Raw genomic sequence first — 22145 nt, forward strand, 5'->3', positions numbered from 1 at the left:
TTAATTTGATACGTCCACGGATCGATCCATCGATCCATCCGTCTTTATCATATGATCGATCGACCTGTCTACCGATCCCTCCAAGTTATCAAAAATGCTAGCTAGTTGTCCAAAACACGCCCCGTTCCAATCATCAAATGTATCGGTGTTTACGGTCATCGGTCAGCCGGTCAGGTCGATTTCCATCTGAAAAGTTGAAATAAATTTAGGCGATTGGTGCAAACCATCTAATAAGTAGACGTCCGTGGGCTGTTTCAAAAAAAAAAAATAGTAGACGTCCGTGGGCATCTCTACTGTATATCCTCTTTGGAAACATACACAAACTAGCTACCTTGGAAACATCTTCTTAGTCGCTTGACGCTGAGCCTTGGATACATTTATCATGTAAACCAACCAAAAATCAGCCCTTCCTTTTTCTTTTTACGGGGAATGATCACTCCAACCTCTGCATGAATTGATACACGCAACGCTAATATCAGGCCACGGTTACATCCCCATGTCTCGTCATCGCCTATAGCTAAGCTTTGCTTCGCGTCACACAACTCTCAATGAATTCCACTGAATTTGCTGAAATGACAAGTGATATATATGATCGGTGGAATCCGAGATCAATGACTTAGCTTTTCGTCGGTACCATTTCGTGATGACTCGACGACAATGGGACTCCACTGCCTTCCTTTTGATTTGGCTCATCTGACATTTTGTGGTCAATCTGGATCCACGATGGATGCAAAAGCAACCATGAGTGCCTTTCGATAAGCCGTATGAAGGCCTCATTCGAGTTAGAGAATTTTTATGGGAAAAACATAGGAACAAGAATTTCAGAGGAAATTTTTCTATAGGACACTTGATTTGTAGGAAACACGTACGGGAATTTCGTAGGAATACTACTAATTTTCTGTGTTTTTGAGGAATCTACGCATCCACTCAAAACTCATTTTTCATGTAGGAGCGAGGCAAAGACAATTTCTTAGGATGAAAAATGACATCCTATCAAATTCCTATACTACTCATAATTCATACGTTTTGGTTTCCTTCTAACCAAATGAGGCCGGAAAGATATAAACAGAGTTTTGCTTCGATACATCCCTGTAAAAGTTTCCATGGACCTTAAAGTTACTTAATAAGGCCCGCTATCACCATATTAGTCTGCGGATCGAATGTATTGAATACTTCCTCCGTCCGAGTTTATTAGGCCTCACAACATCACAAGCATGTCCTTTTTTATAAGGCCTCGCTTTGGAGAGATGGATGCATGCAACCACTTCTTTTGTTGTATTGAAAGCCATTTTTGTTGAAGCCATGGCCAATGAATTAATACACTGCATGCGTGCTTCTCATTGTCTGCATGCATGTGAGAGAGTGCATTGGAAGTAAAATGAAAGAATTAATATGAACAAATTACTATATGTCTTGATCCAAGAGAAGTTGTTTTTAGGCCTAATAAGCCCAGACGGAGGGAGTACTAGATTAATTCAGATAATACAAAAGACTATATTAACCTTCTTAATTGAAGTATAGTAACGCGTAATCTTCATCTTTCCCAAGGAGATTTGCGTCTGCCTAGCTAGCGGCAAGCATACACACCGACCGACCGACCGACGACCCTAATTTTTTTGGCTGGGAGCAGCCGTCAGTTTGTCCATTTGCTCGTCGGTCGACCGATCCATCGCTCCTCCTACAACGTGTGTGGCCATGCATGCCTCCTTTGGTGAATAGTGCCACGCCACCCAAGTTTTCCCTGTGCCCTCGAAGGAGTCACGATCGATCCTTGACTGTTGCTCGAGCCGGCCAGGGCGTGGTTTCCCGGGGGAGGCGCCGTTCGAACGACCGGTGGATGCCGTGACGTGGCTTTCCCAATCCAAGCTTGTTGCTACTGGCCACCGACCCATCCACCGACCCATGCATGATGCATCCATGATCGGATGATGTCCATGCATGCAGCTGCTAGCTTGTCTGTTTGTTGACCTCCTCCTCCTAGTTTCTCCTTTCTACGAGAACTACGCGTGTGTGAGTCTATGTGACCATACCTGTTCGATGCATTGTGTCAGGCCACTTGGCCGCCACGGCACGCACGCACCTGCATGGGCGAGCGCAACAAATTCGCTTTTGGAACCTAGCGTCCCCGGGGGAGTGCCACCCGGGGCGGGGCGAACGGAACACCACGCTAGTGGCAACGCCGACGGCGACACCAACCGGCCGGCCGGCCGGCATCAGAGCCCATCCCGATCGATTTCCAGCTGCGGCGATCCAACCGCATGCGCATGCGCGCGCCGCCTCATGCCAGCTGCGGCGATCCATGCATACGCAGCTAGTACGATCGATGATCATCGACCCACCTTCCCTCCGTTTATTCGTCCGTTCCAGACATATATATGGTGCAGCTCCGACAGACAGACAGATCGATCGACTGGGACGGGCATGGGCGAAGCTTCCCGGAAGCTCCGCCGCTCGCTCGCTTATTATTATGTGCATCGATCGCCACCGAGACAGATGGACACACCACTTAATCTACTCCATTATAGACACACGGGTACAGTGCCAGTTTCTCGTAACAGCGACGTACTCCGTGCAGCAGCTGCTGCTGATGAACATCCGAGCTGGCATGCGCAACTAGTTAAGCTGGACCTGGCCTACCCGCTGTCGATCATTAAGGCACACTCAGCACTGACGAAATACTACTTGTTTGGAACAACGCTGACTGAATACTGATTCAGCAAGACGTGACGTATCTGCATATACGATTTCTTCTGTATCTCTCTCTCTGCACACACACACACACAATGAGTCAATGACACGAGCATGAAAGTATCAAACTAAGCAAGTGGTAGTAAAAACTAAACCAGATCGACGGAAGATGCAGTACCGGAGATTCTTTTGTTGGTTTACGTACGTGTCGCTGTCCACATGCAGTGTGTGCATGCACGTTCCTCTCACCAATGCATCGCACACGGCTCTTACAAGTCTTATCATCTCTTATTACAATCTTATCCCGGTTAAGAAAGTCATCTGCTTGCGATTCAGGGACTGATTGGTTGCTGATAACGCACCTTTCCCTTGTCAATCCGTCTGCGCGCAACTGGCACGCTTCGGGTTGTTTTATGCGTGATTGACATTACATGATGGACATACATGATCATGCATGCAGTAGCTAGCTAGCCGCCGAGCTAGTTAATCATGACGTTTCCCCGACTATTTCTCTAGTTATGATGTATGATATGACGTGGAGAAAGCAGCGTGCCCATTTCGATCGGTGTTTGATACGTCTACGGATTGATCCATCCGTCTCTATCAGCATAGCATATATATGTATGTAAATGATCGATCTACCTGCCTACCGATCCGGGTTATCGCCAACGCTAGTTACCCAAAACCGCCCCCCTTCCCCATCATCAGATATATTTGTGTTTGCGGTTCTCGATTAGCCGGTCGATTTCCATCTGAAAAGCCGAAATAAATTTTGGCGATGTATTGGTACAAATCATAATAAATTTAGCATGTATGTATGCAAATGATCGATGTACCTGCCTTACCGATCTGGGTTATCGCCAATGCTAGTTACCCCAAACTGCCCCCGTTCCACATCATAAGATATATTTGTTTTTGTGGTTCTCCATCAGCCGGTCGATTTCCATCTGAAAAGCTGAAATAAATTTAGGCGACGTATTGGTACCAATCGTAAACATCTCTACTATCCTCCCCTCAAAAAAAAGAAAAAAAAATTCTCTCTACTATCCTGCTTGGAAACATGAACTGTCTTGGGAACATCTCTAGTCGCTTGGCATTGAGCCTTGGATACATCTACTACCATGTATGTAATCATAATCAGGCTACGGTTCCATCACCTTATCGCATTGCTAGCAGCTAGCTTGCTTGGGCCACAACACTCTCACCGAATTCCACTGAATTTGCTGAAATGACAAGTGATATATATGATCGGTGGAATCCAAGATCATGTCAGGGTATCAGCTTTCTTCTCCTAGAATCACGACGTGACGACTCGACGACAATCAGATCCCACTACCTTTCCTTTTGCCTTGGGTCATCCGACATTCTGTGGTCAATCTGGATCCATGGTGGAGGCAAAAGCAAGCCATGAGTGCCTTTCGATCAACCATATGAAATGACATAAAAATATTACATCGTGCACTAGTGGGTCGCACTGTTTTTATTATAGCAATAGGACACGTAAACCTGGAAGGTTTTGCACTTCATCTAGAAATTTCTCCGACTTTTAAAAACCTAGAAGCGTGTCTTCCCTTTCTTACCATTTCGCCTTTGGGAACGGATCCTCTAACATCACGAAGGGATGTCACGAAGCTACAGTGCAATCCCAGTGCAAAATGAAGAAGGGATGTGTCACGGGCACTGTAGCAAAGACACTGTGTGCAGTTACTGTTCATAGAAAATAAAATCTAAAATTAATTTTATTGCACCATAATTTTGTTTGTATGTCATTTTTGTAAATGTATACAGTAGATTTGTAATTTGTCAGGGTATTGTATCTTTCCTAACATCCCTTCGTGATGTTAGAGGATCTCGTTCCTTCGCCTTTCCCCCCTCATTTGTGGCATTGCGTACTGACGCATAAAGATAATTTACTAATTCATCATCGGGTCCACGAGACGTGAGGAAATGTGGCCAGCAACCTCACAATTAAAAACCTACATACATCGCTCTCAGCAGTTAGGTAAACGCCTAGTTAACCACACCAATAGAGAAGAATAATCTGGTCTTACTGAACTCAGACCGCACTCTCGATATTTTCCCCGAAAAGCTATTGTTTTTCTTTCAAAAAGGCGCTCGGGATATGGTAGAAGTGATTCATCAGAAATCATTTCAGTATTGCTCATGTTTCTGTATGTCATAGATTGAGCGGAAAGCACAAGCGCACATAAAGCTGTTGTTTACGAACACGTACGTGTGCCTGTCAACATGTAGTTAGTGTGATCCTGTCACTAATGCACATGGCTCTCAAGTCTTATGATCTTGTCACTGGTCAAGTAAGTGATCTGCTTGCGATTGAGGGATTGATTGGTTGCTGATACTGGCATGCTATTGTTTTTCTGCGTGATTGACATTGGCATGATATATATGATCATTGAGCTAGCTGCCATGCCGGTTAATCATTACGTTTCCACGACTAATTCTCTAATTATGATACGGTGATGATGCCGAGAAGAAAGCAGCGTGCCCATCTCCATCGGTGTTAGTTTATACATCCACAGATCAATCGATCGATCCGTCTTTATCAGCTAGCACCCAAAATATCTGTCTCAAACTTAGTACAACTTTATACTAAAACTACTATAAAGTTGAGACACTTATTTATCTGTTAAAAAAAATTGAGACACTTATTTTAGGACAGAGAGAGTACCGTGATTGATGTACCTGCCTACCGATCCGTCCCAGTTATCAACAATGCTAGTTACCTAAAACGGCCCCTCTCAATCATCAGATATAATTTGTGTTTGCGATTCTCGATCAACCGGTGCCGATCGATTTCCATCTGAAAATCTGAAATAAATTTAGGCGACGTATTTTTTCTTGAATACAATTTAGGCGATGTATCGACCAGCACAAATCGTAAACATCTCCATTATCCTACTTGGAAACATGAACTATATTGGGCACAACTTTAGTCGCTTGGCATTGCGCCTTGGATACATCTATAATGTATAACCTGAATCAGGCCACAGTCCCATCACCATATCATATAATCAGTGCTAGTAGTAGCTAGATTGCTTGGGCCATATCATATCATCATTCCTTTCTTTTGCGGGGATATCATCATTCGTCGGTGCTACTAGTAGTAGCCGAAATTCACACGCGCACGTAAGTGCAGGGACACTCGCATGCCAAGCCCTACCGTTCGCTCGATTCGCAGGGACACTCGTGAAGTGGATAAATCCTGCGCAAGCGCATAGTAAAAAAAATCCCTAATGAACTTTAAGTTTCAACGATGAATCGTTTAAAAGATATAGAACTTTTAAAATCGGAAGCCGAAATAAAAAGCTGGCAGCAGGACCTGAGTGCCCTCGTACTTGCTGCCGTAAATCCTCGTCCTAATAGTAGCTACTCTCTTTGTCCCATAATATAAGAGTGTTTTTACACTACAAAACACTCTTATATTATGGGACAGAGTTAGTACATTGCTTGGGCCACTCTCACTGAATTCCACTGAATTTGCGAAATGACAAGTGATGCATATGATCGGTGGAATCCAAGATCATGTCAGGGAATCAGCTTTCTTCTCCTGGTATCACGACGTGACGACTCGATGACAATCGGATCCCACTACCTTTCCTTTTGCCTTGGCTCATCTGACATTCCGTGGTCAATCTGGATCCATGGTGGAGGCAAAAGCAACCATGAGTGCCTTTCGATCAACCATATGAAATGACATAAAAATATAGTAACATCGCGCGCTAGTGGGCAGCGCTGTTTTGTGGTTATAGGACACGGAAACCTGGAAGGTTTTGCGCTTCATCTAGAAATTTCTCTGACTTTTAAAAACCTGAAAGCGTGTCTTCCCTTTCTTTCCATTTCGCCTTTCCCCTCTCATTTGTGGCATTGCGTACTGACGCGCAAAGGTAATTTACTAATTCATCATCCTTTTTTTGCGGGTGTTACTAATTCATCATCGGGTCCACGAGACGTGAGGAAATGTGGCAAGCAATCTCACAATAAAAAACCTACACACATCGCTCTCAGCAGTTAGGTAAACTCCTAGTTAACCATACCGATAGGGAAAAAGTAATCTGGTCTTACTAAACTCAGACCGCACTCTGGATATTTTCTTCGAAAAGCTACTGTATTGTTTTTCTTTCGGAAAGGCGCTTGGGATATGGTAGAAGTGATTCATCACAAAGCATTTCTGTATGCCATAGATTGAGCCGAAAGCACACGCGCACGCTTTCAATCTATCGCTGCCTTTTCGTTGTCGACCGTGCACTTATTTGACACACACTCACCTTTGTTTGGATGGCTCCACAGATGTGGAGTTCTCAACCCAGCATCTTCCCCTGGTGCTGGTGGACTTTGAGCTAGTGCAACCACCATTCACCAGCCTGGGACTTTATAATTAGTAACTTTTGCACGCAAAGGATCCAGGTATCATCGACCGGACACCAATTTTTCGACACAACTTTTCGCACCAATGACTATCAAATTCCACACAAGAATCACTTGCATACATTGGCAGTTGCACAACACAAATCGATACCGTAATACATAGTGGTAAACGACCTTATTTGCACTGAAATCGACGCACGCCACATCTAGAGACACTTGTATCTTCTTCTTCTCTTTTTTCAGGGCCCTTGTGTATCTAGTCTGCCCTTGCAAACGCCAGATCAAGGAGTGTTCGGAAAAACTTGTGGGGGTAGATGGGTGGTTCCTCCGTGAGTGCCTGAATTTGGGATGATACCAACAAAAACAGAGGTTACACGGTTTAATCAGTACTGATCAGCAAGGTAGTTTCTGGAACGGTGGACAGAGAGGCGTCAGGCTTACCTGGTGAATCAGAACTGTGGAGGGAGTCATCCCAGGCACAGTGTTTACCTCTATCAACAGCACCTTCAGGATCAAATGTACGAACACTGATTAATTACCACGGCTAAGCTAACGTCCCCTTCGCTTTATAACTGCGCAAATATGACAGAGATGGAAGGAGGGAGGTACCTCTCCACTGTGAACATTAACAAATGCGTCAATGCGTGAAAACCCTTCCAAACCCAATGTGTTCGCCATCATCTCGATACAATTTTTGCACTTCTGCAGCGCATCCTCACTACAAGTGCAGAGGATACAATATCAAGTCATGATGAAGAGATGAATCTGGAACAATGTACATCTCAGCTAAAAAAAATATTCAGTAACTTTTATTTCAAAAAAGAAGGGAACTATTTCGGCAGCAAGCAATCACATCACATTGTCTGGGAACAAAGCATTCCAGTCAGCTGGTAAAGAAATCCACTGCACAACAAATGAGAAATAAGAACAGGAACAAGTATCAGACCTCATAATTGTTGCTGGAGGTGGTGTCAAGTTGATTCCAGTTCCACCTGAAAGTACCAGCATATAGCAAAGCACATAAGCAATCTGCCTTAAGACGATAAACCTTCAAAGACCTGTTCCAGACTAATCACCTTGAAATTTCTCTTCAAGAGACAAAATGTCACCACTTTCTTTGACTGTGATGCTTGGATTCAATGAATGCATCTCCCCACGTTTGCCGACGACACCAACAGTCACTTCGAGCCACTCATTTTCGCCCTTCCATACCAGATGGCGGGTACTATCATTCCTCGATTTATTTGAGATAATAATTTCGTCGGTTTCGATAAATGGTTCGAATATCAGTGACTCCGGAGGAGGGACTGGCATCTCAATAACTCCATGTGCCTAGCAAATATAGATCAGCGTAAAAATGCAGCTTAACATCAAGTTCCTCTGGCTTAATCAGTTACCAAATTGAATTTCTGGTACCCTGGATAGACAGTTAGCAGGCAGACGCGGAAGCTTTCCGCTCAGCGCATTTGCATAGACTTCTAGGTCCTCTAGACATCTGATAACAGATAATTTCTGAATGAGCTATGCGTAAGACAGCCAAAGTTACCGTGTTCATGTTAAATAGTTGGAAAACGTCAAGTGAACAGGAGCTTAATGAAATGCTCACCGCAATCTTGCCACACCAGTTGAGCATCCATCACGAGCAGGTTTCACACATACCGTTTCTGTTTGTAATTTTGCTTTCAGGTCAATCCAGATATCAGCAAGAGATGACTTTAGTAGGTCTTCTGTTGCTCTTACATCCTTTGGTATAGTGTGAATGCCATAACTAGCCAACTGCACAAGTACAAGAAAACTGGTGAACCATCTAACAAGGCCACAATCATAGCACGAGTAGTACAGCTCTAACAAATCTAACCGACAAGCAAACATTGCACTGTTAATGCATTGCGCATGGATTATATCATACATTGCCATTGCCAAAAAAAAAAATCAGCATGGAATTCCTATAAAGAAGACCTGAAAGGCTCATACATGATCAACGGCAAGTGAAGTTGCAACTTTGTCCATGCATGTTCTAGAAGCTATTGGTCCTGGCCCTGCACAAAGAGAACTTTGATATCAGCATAATTTCATATTCTTAGAGTTGGAGACATATATGTATCCTCAAGCTGTGATCGCACCTGTGTAAGGAACTCCTGCAGATTCCAACAGCGATTGAATGGTACCATCCTCCCCAATACCACCATGAACTACATGTAATATATTCGATATTGAAATACCAACAAAAAACAAAGCATAGGTGTTGAGGCATAGGCCTCTACATCTGTATTTTCACTATGTGCCTTACCACTTATGTTTGGTTTTATTGTGATAGAAGTAAGTAAGTATTAACAGAGTTCATTAGTTCCAGAAATTTTCTTTCGAAATTCCTATTTTCATAGCACATTTCATCTCGCAACAGTTAATCGCGCATCCATCATAAGTTCATAAGTACATATATATACGAAAAGATGGACATTATTATGCCTAGAAAGCTAGAAGATTAGGTACACAAATATGTATTGGAAAAAATACCTGCTATGAACACTACAGCTTTAGCTTCTTTAACATAATCAATCCATTGTTGCAGAGAGTATTTGATAGGTTGTTCATCAGTGATGTCAAAGCCCGCAAACCAATCTTGCTTGCTTAATGCTCGTTCAAGTTCTTTCATTACTTGATCACGTAAGCGAGTTGTTATTTCAACCCGCTCTGGTTCAATTGCTTCGAAACATGCAGCATGAACTTCTTCAGTTGTGTGTCGTAACACTAATGAATATCTGTCACACAGTAAGAGGCTAATGCTTCAGTGAACTATAAAAACTAGGAAGAATTAAAGAAAATATATTGCTCTTCGATCAAAGACCGATGTTGGATCTTAAATGCCAACAGTTAAATAAGAATTCTGGTTTGGACTCAAGCACCCAAAAATAATGACCGGCATCATTATGCTTCTGAAAATATCATGATAACGTGCAATGAGAAGTGAACTATAAGCAAATTACTTTATCTAGCCCACCACAAACTTCAAGTCTCACAACTCGAATATGGGTGTCTATTTTATCTTTTAGTTCGTCCCACATATTTTTATACTTACCACTAGTAATTAAAGTGCCAGATACAGGGATATGCAGTGGTGGATCTAGCTCAATGGACCAGGGCAGGCCAGCAGTGGAACTGTCCATCAAAATTTACTTATAATTTTTTTGCTATGATATAAAAGCTAGGATAATCCCAGGGTGGGCGCCCGCCCCGCTCTGTCCACCCTGCGGATATGGGGTTGTTTTTTCATGTAGTGTATGACTGCATCATCACAGTTGCACTGACAGAATGTGATAAGTAAATAAGACAACCCATCTTCTGCCCAAAATTATGAAGTCCAAGACTGAAATGCAAGACAAACTTAATTCTTCAAGTTAATATACCATGTCAAAATAGTAGTTTTCAACACCAATAATGGAATAGCATTCTTCAATTTAGGTCAAAAAGTAGCATTCTTCAATATGAAATGATTGTCCCTTTCAGGCCATAGATGCCCAGGAAAGCAATTGAAATTAGGTTAATCAGTTAAGATTAAAGTAACATAAGTACTTTTAACAAACTATAGCACATAAAGTTGGAATTCTCTGTTTTCATACAGTAACTAGAAGTTGCATTGCGCAAGACTCAAAATAAGATTACTGGGTCTGCGCCGGTAAAACTTCATGTCCCGCAATTAATCAGGTGATGGAAGAAACACTTACGGCAGTGTCCAAACATCGCGTGCACTTCCGCTAAAATCTTCATTGTGGGGAGAATATCCATTCGAAGGTGCAAGCAAGCATGGTGTCACATCAAGCTAAAGGCACCAGAAGAGAAATACATATAAATCATCAGAGCATGAAAATGGAACAAAAATACATGGGACACCATACAGCCCAATAATCAGTGATAACAAAATATAGACTGAATATTAGCTGATTCCCGTCATTTAAGCATGCATGAAAGCATCAGAATAAAAACACCATGGCGGTCAAGAATTGTGCGATTAGATACTAGGAAGCTAGAGATCTTACATCATCGAAACCTTGCAAATTAAGCCAGACATTTGTGCCGCTCATAAGAGATACTTGCCGCTCTGAAGTATCACCACCAAATATCACAAAAGCCTTCTGCTTGCATGTATCATTCTGGATTATCTCTGCTTGTTTTGCAGATTGCATTTTTCTGGATAAAGCAGTCCATGCATTATTGCTTGGAACAAGGGAAGGAAAACGTGAGCAAGCATGCTGAACAATTGTACGGAGGATTCGAGAGTGAGAGAATCCAACCTGAAAAATGTTTTTTGTTCCAAAGTTAGCAGTGAGATCAAGCATTATATATGTACACATGTAAATGTCCAACACTTACTTGCAGTAATTGCATGATGATTGATGGTTAATGTTTTATACTGCATATTATTTACAAAATATAAATATCCTCAGTTGTGTTGTGCAGCAGTAATAAAAGGTGCACACAAATGAGGAAAAATCATGTAAGTCAGTTGAATTGTTTTTAATTTATAGAAACTGAAATTGCCAAATTTTGTATGTGGGAAGTACAAGTATTAGCAGCGATACCTTTGAAGCTTGTTGAAATAAGAAACTGGTTTGCTCCATCCCACTTATCTGTTAAGATGCATAACAACAGATGTCACACTCTAGAAATCGCAAGCCACACTGCAAACTTCAAGCATGAGGAAATTTTCCAGGATGCTTACCAAATTAATGTCAGTGAAAAGGACAGTACCATACTCTGTATTTCCAAATTTACCACCGTTTTCAGATGAGGTCAGAGAAGTAGCAGGAGTTGGTAAAAACCAACCATCTATCCTGGCGAAGTCACGTAGGCCAAAATGGCGAAATAAAAGAGATACTCCTTGTCTTATGCAATCAATAACCTCTGCCGGAAAACGTGGAGGTGTATGATAAGCAACCTGTGAAGGGGTAAATATTCAATGCATTGACAAATTTCATGTGAGATGAAGTTATAGAAAAGTAATGTCTCATTTTGGCAGGCTAAGTTTCAAGGGTCGACAGGAAACATCCGCCCCTTGCGAATGTATACGATTCAATCACTTGTGATATATATTTCAAATACCTGTTGAGTTGGAAGGTACTTCCTACGGTAGTTAAATATTGTATCCTCCTGAATATCGTTAGTAATTGATGACTGAAGCTCAACCTGCAGAAAAGGGGATAAAAGAAACAAGTTCAGTCTTTCTACACATCTTACAGAGTTTCTAGAGATCAAACTCTACACAAGGAACAACTTCTTTTGTCTGCCCTCGGAGGACCATGCAAAGTAACGAAAAACATTTTCAAGAACTTTCCTTATAATTAATAATCCAAAGACAGTACTCCCTCCATTTTTATTTACTCTACATATTAGCTTGTCTTAAGTCAAACTTTGTAAACTTTGACCAGCTTATAAGAAAAAATATTAATCTACAATGCCAAATCATAACCATTAGATTCTTCACTGAATATATTTTGAGATCATATATACTTGTTATTGTAAATGTTCATATTGTTTTTCTATAAACTTGGTCAAACTTTATAACATTTGACTTAGGACAAAGCTAATATGCTAGTAAATAAAAACAGAGGGAGTACTATGTTGTAAGTAGGATTTCTTTACAAATTAAAATAAGGTCACAAGTCATTGATTCTACTAAGGAAGATAAGGAACACAGATCTTAGCCTTTTCCTCTTGGATGTTGCAGTTATTTTTACAGAAACGAAAGGACTACTGGAAAACAGAACAGTCATAAAAAAATCTGAACTTGATATAAACCAGACTTCGGTCAACCATGTGAAGGAGTAAGGACCATAGGAAAACAGAGGTGAGAAAAAGATGATATAGATCTTACTTCTGTTGGAAGCAAAACGATAGGCTCACTGTTATTAGCTGTCCCAACATCAAGAATAATGGCTGTAAACTCACAACCCCCTTCAAGAAAAACTTCTATGATAACCTTATCATCAATTTCCTGTTGGACATCAGAGATATCAGATTAGGTGACACATTATTTTCTCTTAAGAAAAAATAGGAGTAACTACTAAGTACCAGGCACCTCTGAAAATATTCCCTCGGCTTTCTCAGCTGCCTCATTAGCACCATAAGCAACAACTACACCGATACTTGATCCAGCTCTCGTAGGTTTGACCTGTGAACACACATCAGGAGTTATATACTCCCTCTGTCCGGAAATACTTGTCGGAGAAATGGTTGTATCGAGACGTATTTTAGTTCTACATGCATCCATTTTTATCTATTTCTGTGACAAGTATTTCTGGATGGAGGGAGTACTAAACAAGAAAAATTTAAGGAATACATTTTCAAATAAGGCGCTTTTACTTACAATCGCTTTGCCATTTTCTTTATTCAAACCGATGCTTCCAAACCATTCCTCCAACTCTGACCTGGCCAATTTGTCCTTCTACTTTTTCATAGCCGAGGGTGACACATGCAGGACACATCGTCAGGCGCCAACAGAAGAGCGTCAGAATTAGTAATCACATAAGGCACCTCCTAAGAGATCATTCATTGCAAACTCTACCAAAAATACTGAAGTCCAACCAAAATCATGGATTTTGAGACAAGAATAGATCATGCCTTCTAATTTTTAGATTATAATAAAGATATACTTTTGTCTTCCATAACTACTGAACTGTTGCACTTTTGCAAAAGACAATAAAATAAGTTTATCCTAAGTGTTTGTTAAGATTCAGTGCCCTTATTTTTCTGAAACAAGAAGCACATGAGACAGAGTTCTGAATGATTTAAAAAATTAGGGTGTCACTACATGTTTTCCTTATAAACTACATACTGTGTGTACTAAACCTTGTGTGTCTTACAAAAATATTTTGTAAAAAGAGCGTCTGTTTTTAAAGGTAATTCATATTGAATTGTGTACATAACACAGTCACAAAGATGGCTTACCTCTACAAGAAAGTTTGGTACTGTTAAGAAACCTTGAGCGTCGAGCTCGAGCGATGCATTATGCTGCAGTCATATTCAAAATTCAGGAAAATCAGGTCACACATATAATTGGGATTGTTCATATCAAGTGAATATACAAAAACAATTTCATATTTGTGGACACAGGTCACATTGCCATCAACCTTTAAATGACAGTAATGAACTAATGATACATGAAAGCTGCTCATCAGATAGCATTCGTAAAATCCACTTGTTTCATGCACTGGAAGATTTTTATTCCAATCAATTCAAACAATACTAATACTGCAAACTCATTTCATGAGATAACTCAGGTATATTTGTTAAACTAGAAAATGTTGAGGATGACACTGGAATATGCCTTCTACGTCCAAGTACCAAAAATGACACTGAAGGATGATGAAAGCACAATAAAGCTTATGGGCCAAGTGGTGACATGTCATGATTAGTAAAGCATACCTTGTCAAAAGCACGGAGGCATTCATTAGAGGGCGTCCCAACAAATGGAACATTTGCTTTCTCCAAAAGCTCCTGAATATTTTATAGAACAAGGCAAAATTATAAAACATCGCAAATACTAAATTTCTGTTGGGTAGTCGAGTATTCCAAATATTGGTGAATTGATATTAAGTTCTATACTGCAGGTATACTGCCTTTTGGTAGGTGTTAGCGTCTTATCATCAACAGAAATCAGCAGCAACGTGGGATTCTTATAAATAAAAACTACTCCACCGGTCCCGAAATATAAGACCATTTTGACACTATCATGGTGTCAAAAATGGTCTTACATTTTGGGACAGAGGGAGTAAGAGACAGTCAGCACTACATGCTAGTTCAGTGCCAAATCAAACTGAATATCTCCAAGCATGCAGCGTGGCACCAGCATAATTTTTATTGTGTGTAAAGCATTATTTAATGTTCATTGGTAACTACCAACCTGAATACCACCATCTTCACCAAATTTTCCATGTATCACCGGGAAGACAATGTCAACATTGGTAGCAAGATGTTCCGCAAATTCAGATAGGGTGGAAAATTCTTGTGCTAGACTGTAGACGGTGAAATTTGAGACTGAACAATTTGAAATGGACTAAAATTAGCAAGGAAAAGAAATAAACCCTGGCCGTAAGCTCACCTTTCAAGCTTGAAATCAAAGTCTGAAGGGGTGTTGGAATACAGCTGTGGAGTTAAACATGAGAGGCTGTCATTTTACAAACAGAGTGCTCCAATCAACAAAATACATCTTTTTCACGAGGGTATCCAAATCAATCCAAACAGAGTAGGCCAACACCCCTTCAGAATTCAACCAAGGGAATTATCGCATGACCATGTGTAGAGAGACATGAAAGTGGGTTCAGATAATGCATCGCCGGATTCAGTTCAGACAAACTAACTAACACCACAGTAAGCAGCCAATGACAGAATATTCAGCTAAGAAATGTTACTGAATGATTTCAGAGAAGCGAATTCAGTACAGACAAACTATTACTCCTTCTGTAAAGAAATATAAGAGCATCTAGATCACTACTCTGGTGATCTAAACGCTCTTATATTTCTTTACAGAGGAAGTATATGATTATGCATAAAGAAATCAAAGTGGGCAGTGGGCTCCTCAAATAATGCTTTCGCCGGATTCAGTTCAGACTTCAGACAAATGCATTGACACCACAGCAAGCAGCGAATGACTGAATATTCAGCTAGTAGTAGAGATTAACAAGAGCAGTTGGGCACATCGGATCACCTGAGCTGGCGATATGGCGAACGCGTTCATGCCACAGTCGATGTAGTAGCAGCTCACCAACAAGTCATCACCCTGCCAACAAATTTTTTTAAGAAGAAGAAGAGTGACCAGGCGTTGACCCAAACCCCACACAGTCAAACATTGAACACTACAGTGGGTACAGTAACCTCGCCTTGTCGGCTCATGTCGAAAGGAAAGGCTGACCTGGATGTGGTCGAGCACGGAGCGCGCGGAGTTGAGCGAGATGCCCCGCTCGGCGGAGGGCCCGCCGCACACGAGCCCGACCCGGAGCGGCCGCCCCTCCTGCCCCGCCGCGGCCGGCGCCATCCCGTCAACAGCCCGCTCCGAGACCACCGCGCGGAGCCGGCCTGGAGCGGCGGTTTCGGCGGCCGAGGAGTGCGCGCGGCGCGGGGCGAGGGCGAGGGCGAGGGCGCGAGGGCGGGCTGTAGTCGCGGTGGCGGTCGCCGGGGAGGGGAGGCGGGGTAGCAGGCGGGGCTGGGCGAGGGAGAGCAGCATGCGATCGGCGCCAATGCGGCTGGGGCCGGGGGACGGGGAGGGGGTGCAGGCAGCTGAGGTGAGACTGACCGGTGACGCGGGCGTGTGCGGTGGTGGTGGGAGCCGGCCGGAGTGGGAGTGGGAGAGGGATGTGGGCGTGTGCGTGTCGTCTTTGTAGCGGACGCGGCCGGCGCCGGCTTGTCGCTTCCGTCGGTGGCCGGCTTGTACTGGTGGTTGTGTTTCCATTCATCTGAACGGCAGCTTTTGTTTTCCGAGGATTATCATTGCATCCACTCCCAAGTCCCAACACCGCTGACGACACGTATGAGTAGTAAGCATGTTTTTTGAGGAATCACGTTCGTTGGCCGTAACGTAGGAATTAGATGTAGTGCATGAATGTGATAGGATGGCACTTGCCGTCCCAAAGAATTGATTTGCCCTGTCTAAAATAAAAGATGAGATTTGAGTGGAGTGGAGTTTTTTTCTTTGAAAACACAGAAAATGAATAGTATTTTTGAGGGAAACCATGTACTTGTGTCCTACAAACTAAATGTGTCTATAGAAAACTTTTCTCTGGGATCACCATTCTACGTTTTCTTTCCTATGAAAATCCTCGAAACCGAATGAGGCCTAAAACGGATTGCATTGCATTGCCGACCAGAAAGAGATAAACGACCACATATAATCCAAGCAACGAAGGGAGATAAAGGACGCCATTCCTGCATGCGTATACAAGTGCCGACTCGGCGAGAATCTTTAAAGTGCTCCACTTATACAATTGCTAACGATATAATTGTCCTACTTGGCCGTCTAAACCCGCTTTTGATATATATAAACCTTTGGGATTCTATTAAACCATGGAAACTGCCAAAACGTTGCATCATGCTCTTGTTTCTTTAAAGTGCTGACCAAGTTTGTGGGCTCAAGCTCGCAAGGCAAAGACTCTAAAAAAACATTCACAAGGCAAAGTTAAGATCCATGCATATGCTCTGCCGACCGGCAATGTAATGTTTATGCAGTAACTGTAGACTATGCATTCATACACTATATGCTACTTACTTCATTTTACTAGAATGGCTTCCTGTTAGAAAAATAGATACCTTCATTATTCTTTTGTCAGCAAACAGCCGGCTTCATTTTGTTTTGTTTTGAGAGGTAACTGGTTCATTTTATTTTCTTGGATTTATTCTAGATTTTTTTTTGACAATGTTCGTTCAGTGGGAGATGATGCTTTTGTCGACTATGAGACGACCGTGCCGACTATCAATCCCAAAATTTGTAACCTCAATCTCTCGTAGGTGCTCACAAAATAAGATGTGCATACGTATTTGTGCATATGTAGTCATTACAAAACCCATGACGAGCGCATGTTTTTGTACTGTGTTTTTTAGAAATATAACCGGCTATTATTATTTTTCATTCTAACTCGGGCTTTTAGGAAAACTGTCATTTATTACATATCAAAGTTCATAGGTATGATAAGCTAATACGCTCTTAGCTAAATTACGAGGACAAATTTACCCATAAAGTCAAGGGCTAAGGGCATCTCCAACACGGCACCAAATATCCCCTATGTGTTTGAACCGGATGGACCGGACACTTCTAGATATCCCACGCTACCTCTCAATTGATCATGGGCATGGACAGACGTCCGAAATCCCCTTGTTAGCCCCCAAATTGGAGGAAGCTCTAGGGAAGTTTGGACAACCCATGGGAACCGCCAACTCGGACTCCATCACAAACCCACCTTTTTCTTTCCCCCGTTCACCTCTCTCCATTTGGACAAGGGATGGACAAGTAGGGTATTTGGGGGAAATAGCATTGGATGGCCGGTGCCCGGACATGCCCGTAGATATTCAGGGGCTTCCGTTTCATGAACGACTCTAGAGACGGCCTAACAATAGAGCTCACTCAGGCCTCACTGAGTGTGCTACAATATTACTCCCGAGTTTGTAATCCATCTTTGTATTGCTAATGTAGCCCAAAAGGAACTGGGAAAGGCAAACATCGCTAATTCAGCGTAACCAGTGGCGAGTCTTGGCTCAAAGTTAACGGTGTGAAGAAAAAACCACTAACTCTTAGTTTTTTTAGTTCAAATAAGGTTAAAATTTTGATACAAGGCTGAACTGAATACTAGTAACTTTTTTTCCAATTTTTGGAGGCGGGGCTCGAGCTTGTGGAAGCACCCTCCCCCCCCCCCCCCTAGATTCGCCACCGGGCGCAACTGACCATGCAACATGGCGAAGGGGGAGCGTTATGGCTTGTCGAAGTCACGGCGGGCAATAATATCTCGCTTATAGCGAGATAGCGCGCGCGTTGATCACGTCCGTGCGCCGATCACTCAGGGCGCCGCACAGAGAGTGAGTCAGCTACGTTCTGTAGTGTAGTCTAGCGTGGATCTGTGGGTTTCCTTCTTCTTTTATTTTTCTTTTTTCCCATTGCATAAAAAAACCAAAAAGTTCAAAAAGTTTGTGAATTCAAAAACAGTGAATACAATTTTTTTGCATGTATTTGAGAAAATATTAGTGAATTTGAAAAAGTGCATGATTTCAAAAAAATGTTCACGAATTCATAAAACGTTCATAGAGAATTTAAAAGGTGTTCATGTATCTGAAAAATGTTCATGCATTCAAAAAAATTAGGAATTTAAAAATATTCATGAATTCAATAAATGTTCATGAATTTATAAAATGTTCGTGAACTGATTTTTATAATTAATTCAAAAAATGCCCACGAATTTGGGAAATTTCCATGGAGAATTCAAAAAATGTTTGAGAGTTCAAAATGAACAAGTTTTGAAATCCCTAACAAATTTTTGAAAAATGTGAAAAAAAACTAAATCTATGTATACATTCTTGAAATAGTGATTTTTTAAAATAAATTCCCAACATTTTCTAAAAACACAAACAAAAATGTACAACTTTCAAAAAAATTAACAATTTTTTGAATTTTTTTAGAAATTTCTGAAATAAAAAAACATAAAAGGAAAAAAAGAATAAAGAAAGGAAAAAACCATAATAGGAAAAAAACCGAGAAAACCAATAAAGAAAACAACCAAAACAATTAAGGAAAACGGCCCGGAAGCCAAAAAAACTAGAAGAAAAAAACTGCTACCTGAGCTCTTCCTACTCCGACTAATGGGCCGGCCTACCAGGAGCGCTCTAGTGAGCGAGCACTGTGAGAAGTGTTGCTGTGAGGGACTCGTATCATTTGCGAGTCCTGGTGTACCCGATGTCTGCCAGCCCGCAGACATCAACTGCCTCCCGGAAACCATCGATCTGTGGTTGGCTTCGACTGCCGATTCCATCATGTTCGTCTAAGTTTAGTACCTCGTTGAAATCACCAATGACCGCCCAAGGCCTATTCTGCATCTCGGCTATGTTTTTCAAGGTGTTCCAAGTATTGTGCCTATCTGGTACTTGGGCTTCTCCATAGATGAAGGTAATCCTGACCTGCATGTCCATCATGTTATCTACTAAAACATCAATGTGGTACCTCGAGTAACCGATAACTTCAACGTTTATTTCATCATTTCAAAAAATACATAGGCCACCACTCCTTCTAGAACTACTAACTGCATAACTTTTATTGAAACCTAATCCTTCTGCCAAATTTTCTACTCTCGAACCCTCTAATTGTGTTTCCAGAATACAAAGAATAGAGGGGGCAAACTGCCTCGCTAGGTCGCGAAGCTCCCGAACGGTCACGGCTTTGCCAATTCCGCGGCAGTTCCAGCAAAGAAGACTCATTGCGCTAGGCGAACCCCTCCCTGGGGGCTCGCCAAACGCGCATCCGGGGTCTTGTTAGATGTTGCATTCTTAGCTGTATTTGTCTCTGCAGATGAAGGGCTCGGTTTGTTTCTCTTCGTGTCTTGCTTTGATGTAGGGCTTGGTGGAATCGGTGGAGGCAGCATGAGAGGAGCCTTGCTGGATTGCACTTGACGTGGTGCATGTGAAGCTTTTTGGTCAGCTAAGGCACTTCTTTTTCTGTTGCGATCTGTATCTTCCATGGTGACGTCCTTGAGCGTATGATTTGCCTCCTCCTGATCCTGGCTGCTCGCTGCTTCACGGTTCCCCGCTGAGCGCCCCCCTCCTCTTCCTGTCCGGCCTCGGCCACGGCCGCATCTGGTGATGTTATCTTCTCCCCGTCCCCTTCCAGGGTTCTGGAACCAGCTCGCTTTTATATCCTTAAAAAAAGCAACTTTGGAGGATGAACGCTGTCTCCACACTCTTTATACAGATGGCCTAAATATCCACACACCGCACATCAATCCGGCAATCTTTCATATTTGATTCTGAAGATGACACGCTCGACCGTATCCTTCTTTTGAACCACCAGCGAGACAACCTTTTTCAGAGGTTTAGTCACATCTATTCTCACTCGTACCCTTGCAAAGTTACCCTCGAAATCATGTGACTTTGGCTCGGCAAATATGAACTCACCTACCATGGATGACAAGGCCTTTATCTTGGAGAAGTAACCATCTGGGAGATCATGTATTTGCAGCCATATGTCTATCTTCTTGAGCTCAATCGTTGACGGCTCCGTGAACCCTTCATAGGGCGCCAGAACCACCGCCTTCCCCTTAAAATTCCATGGGCCGTCCTCCATTACTCTCTCCCAGTCGCCAAGGCACGAGAATTGGAGGGAATAGAGATTCTCCTTGAGTGGCCTGATCTTTACCTCCTTCGCTAGATCCCACGCCACCCTCATACCTCTATAGAACCAATATTGGCTATAGGTTTTGTCGGTGTGAACCCTAGCGATCGCCATCCAGCGCGTCTCCTCCTTCGGCAGTTCTCCATCCTCCACCACGACGTCCTGCAGATCATCTTCCTTGAGGCCCAATTCCTCCATCAATGCTTCGAGATTGGACGTGGCCGAGCCCGACGCTGATGCAGTTGAATCCATGATCCTCTCGCTCGGGGTTTTTTGCTTCCGCGAGCGGTACTGTCCCAAGCTCCATTCCCTCTGCATAGCCCCCGCGCCTCCCGGACGCAGCAAGCCCCAGCCAGACGGTAGGGGAGATCGATCTCTACGGTGATGGCGTCGCCGTCGCCCGAGAGGAGATAGAAACCCTAACTTGAGGGGAATTTGTATCTGTTAGAAGTCTAGTGAATCCTAACTTGTTTGACTTTCAAAAAGCATGTTGCAGGAGGCACATTTACTCGGGTAAGGCTGGATAGATGCCTAGTGAATCCTAAGCGGCTCATGGCATTACCAGCAACTGCATTGCTCAAGAATGCGGCGGGTTCTGACCACATCCCAATCCTGCACATGTTACGTGAACAGCAGCCATGCAGGGTGGGCCCAAGGCCATTTAAGTATGAAACCATGTGGGAACGGGAAGATTCTCTGTTCACAACAGTGTCGGACCGCTGGAGCATGCAAGAGGGGGAGACAGTGGAATCAATGCGCGCCAAACTGGGTGATCTAGCAGGAGATCTGTCCTCTTGGGATCGAAACACATTTGGATCAGTGCGGAAGGAGATAGCCCAATTGAAAACACTCTTGCAGACCTTGCATGCTGTCCTAGGTTGACCCGGACCTACACATGAAGAAACAAGTGTCAGACCGCCTAGTCGAATTGTTTCACCGTGAGGAGATGCTCTAGCGTCAGAGGGCGCGGGTGGAGTGGCTAGTCCATGGTGACAAAAACACTTACTTTTTCCACTGGAGGGCAAGCAGGAGACGGCGCAAAAACCAGATCAAACCGTTGCATGATGAGCAAGGGTAGGTGTTGAGGACCAAACAGAGATGGAAGAGATGACAAGGAATATTACAAAAATTTGTACACATCCGAAGGGGTGCATAACATGGAGGAAGTACTAAGGACGGTACCAACCAAGGTAACATCCGATATGAACGCCCT

The 22145-nt window shown here is 42.8% G+C and overlaps 1 protein-coding gene across 1 annotated transcript; it reads right to left on the reverse strand.

Annotated features, from left to right (window-relative positions):
• Positions 1-7125: 7125 nt before the first annotated feature.
• On the reverse strand, positions 7126-16556 carry LOC123043572 (uncharacterized). Its single transcript, XM_044466057.1, has 24 exons — positions 15983-16556; positions 15779-15850; positions 15173-15216; positions 14975-15086; positions 14497-14568; positions 14020-14082; positions 13439-13516; positions 13151-13243; positions 12947-13066; positions 12175-12258; positions 11795-12010; positions 11655-11702; positions 11112-11366; positions 10800-10894; positions 9592-9836; positions 9198-9266; positions 9049-9113; positions 8681-8850; positions 8491-8569; positions 8151-8406; positions 8021-8066; positions 7684-7792; positions 7516-7578; positions 7126-7411 (listed from the first exon to the last, which is right to left on the reverse strand). Exons 1-24 carry the CDS (start codon positions 16517-16519, stop codon positions 7331-7333), a joined length of 3072 nt encoding a protein of 1023 aa, XP_044321992.1. The 5' UTR covers positions 16520-16556; the 3' UTR covers positions 7126-7330.
• Positions 16557-22145: the final 5589 nt, after the last annotated feature.

Source organism: Triticum aestivum, chromosome 2B (assembly GCF_018294505.1).
Source record: "Triticum aestivum cultivar Chinese Spring chromosome 2B, IWGSC CS RefSeq v2.1, whole genome shotgun sequence".
NCBI lineage: Eukaryota > Viridiplantae > Streptophyta > Magnoliopsida > Poales > Poaceae > Triticum > Triticum aestivum.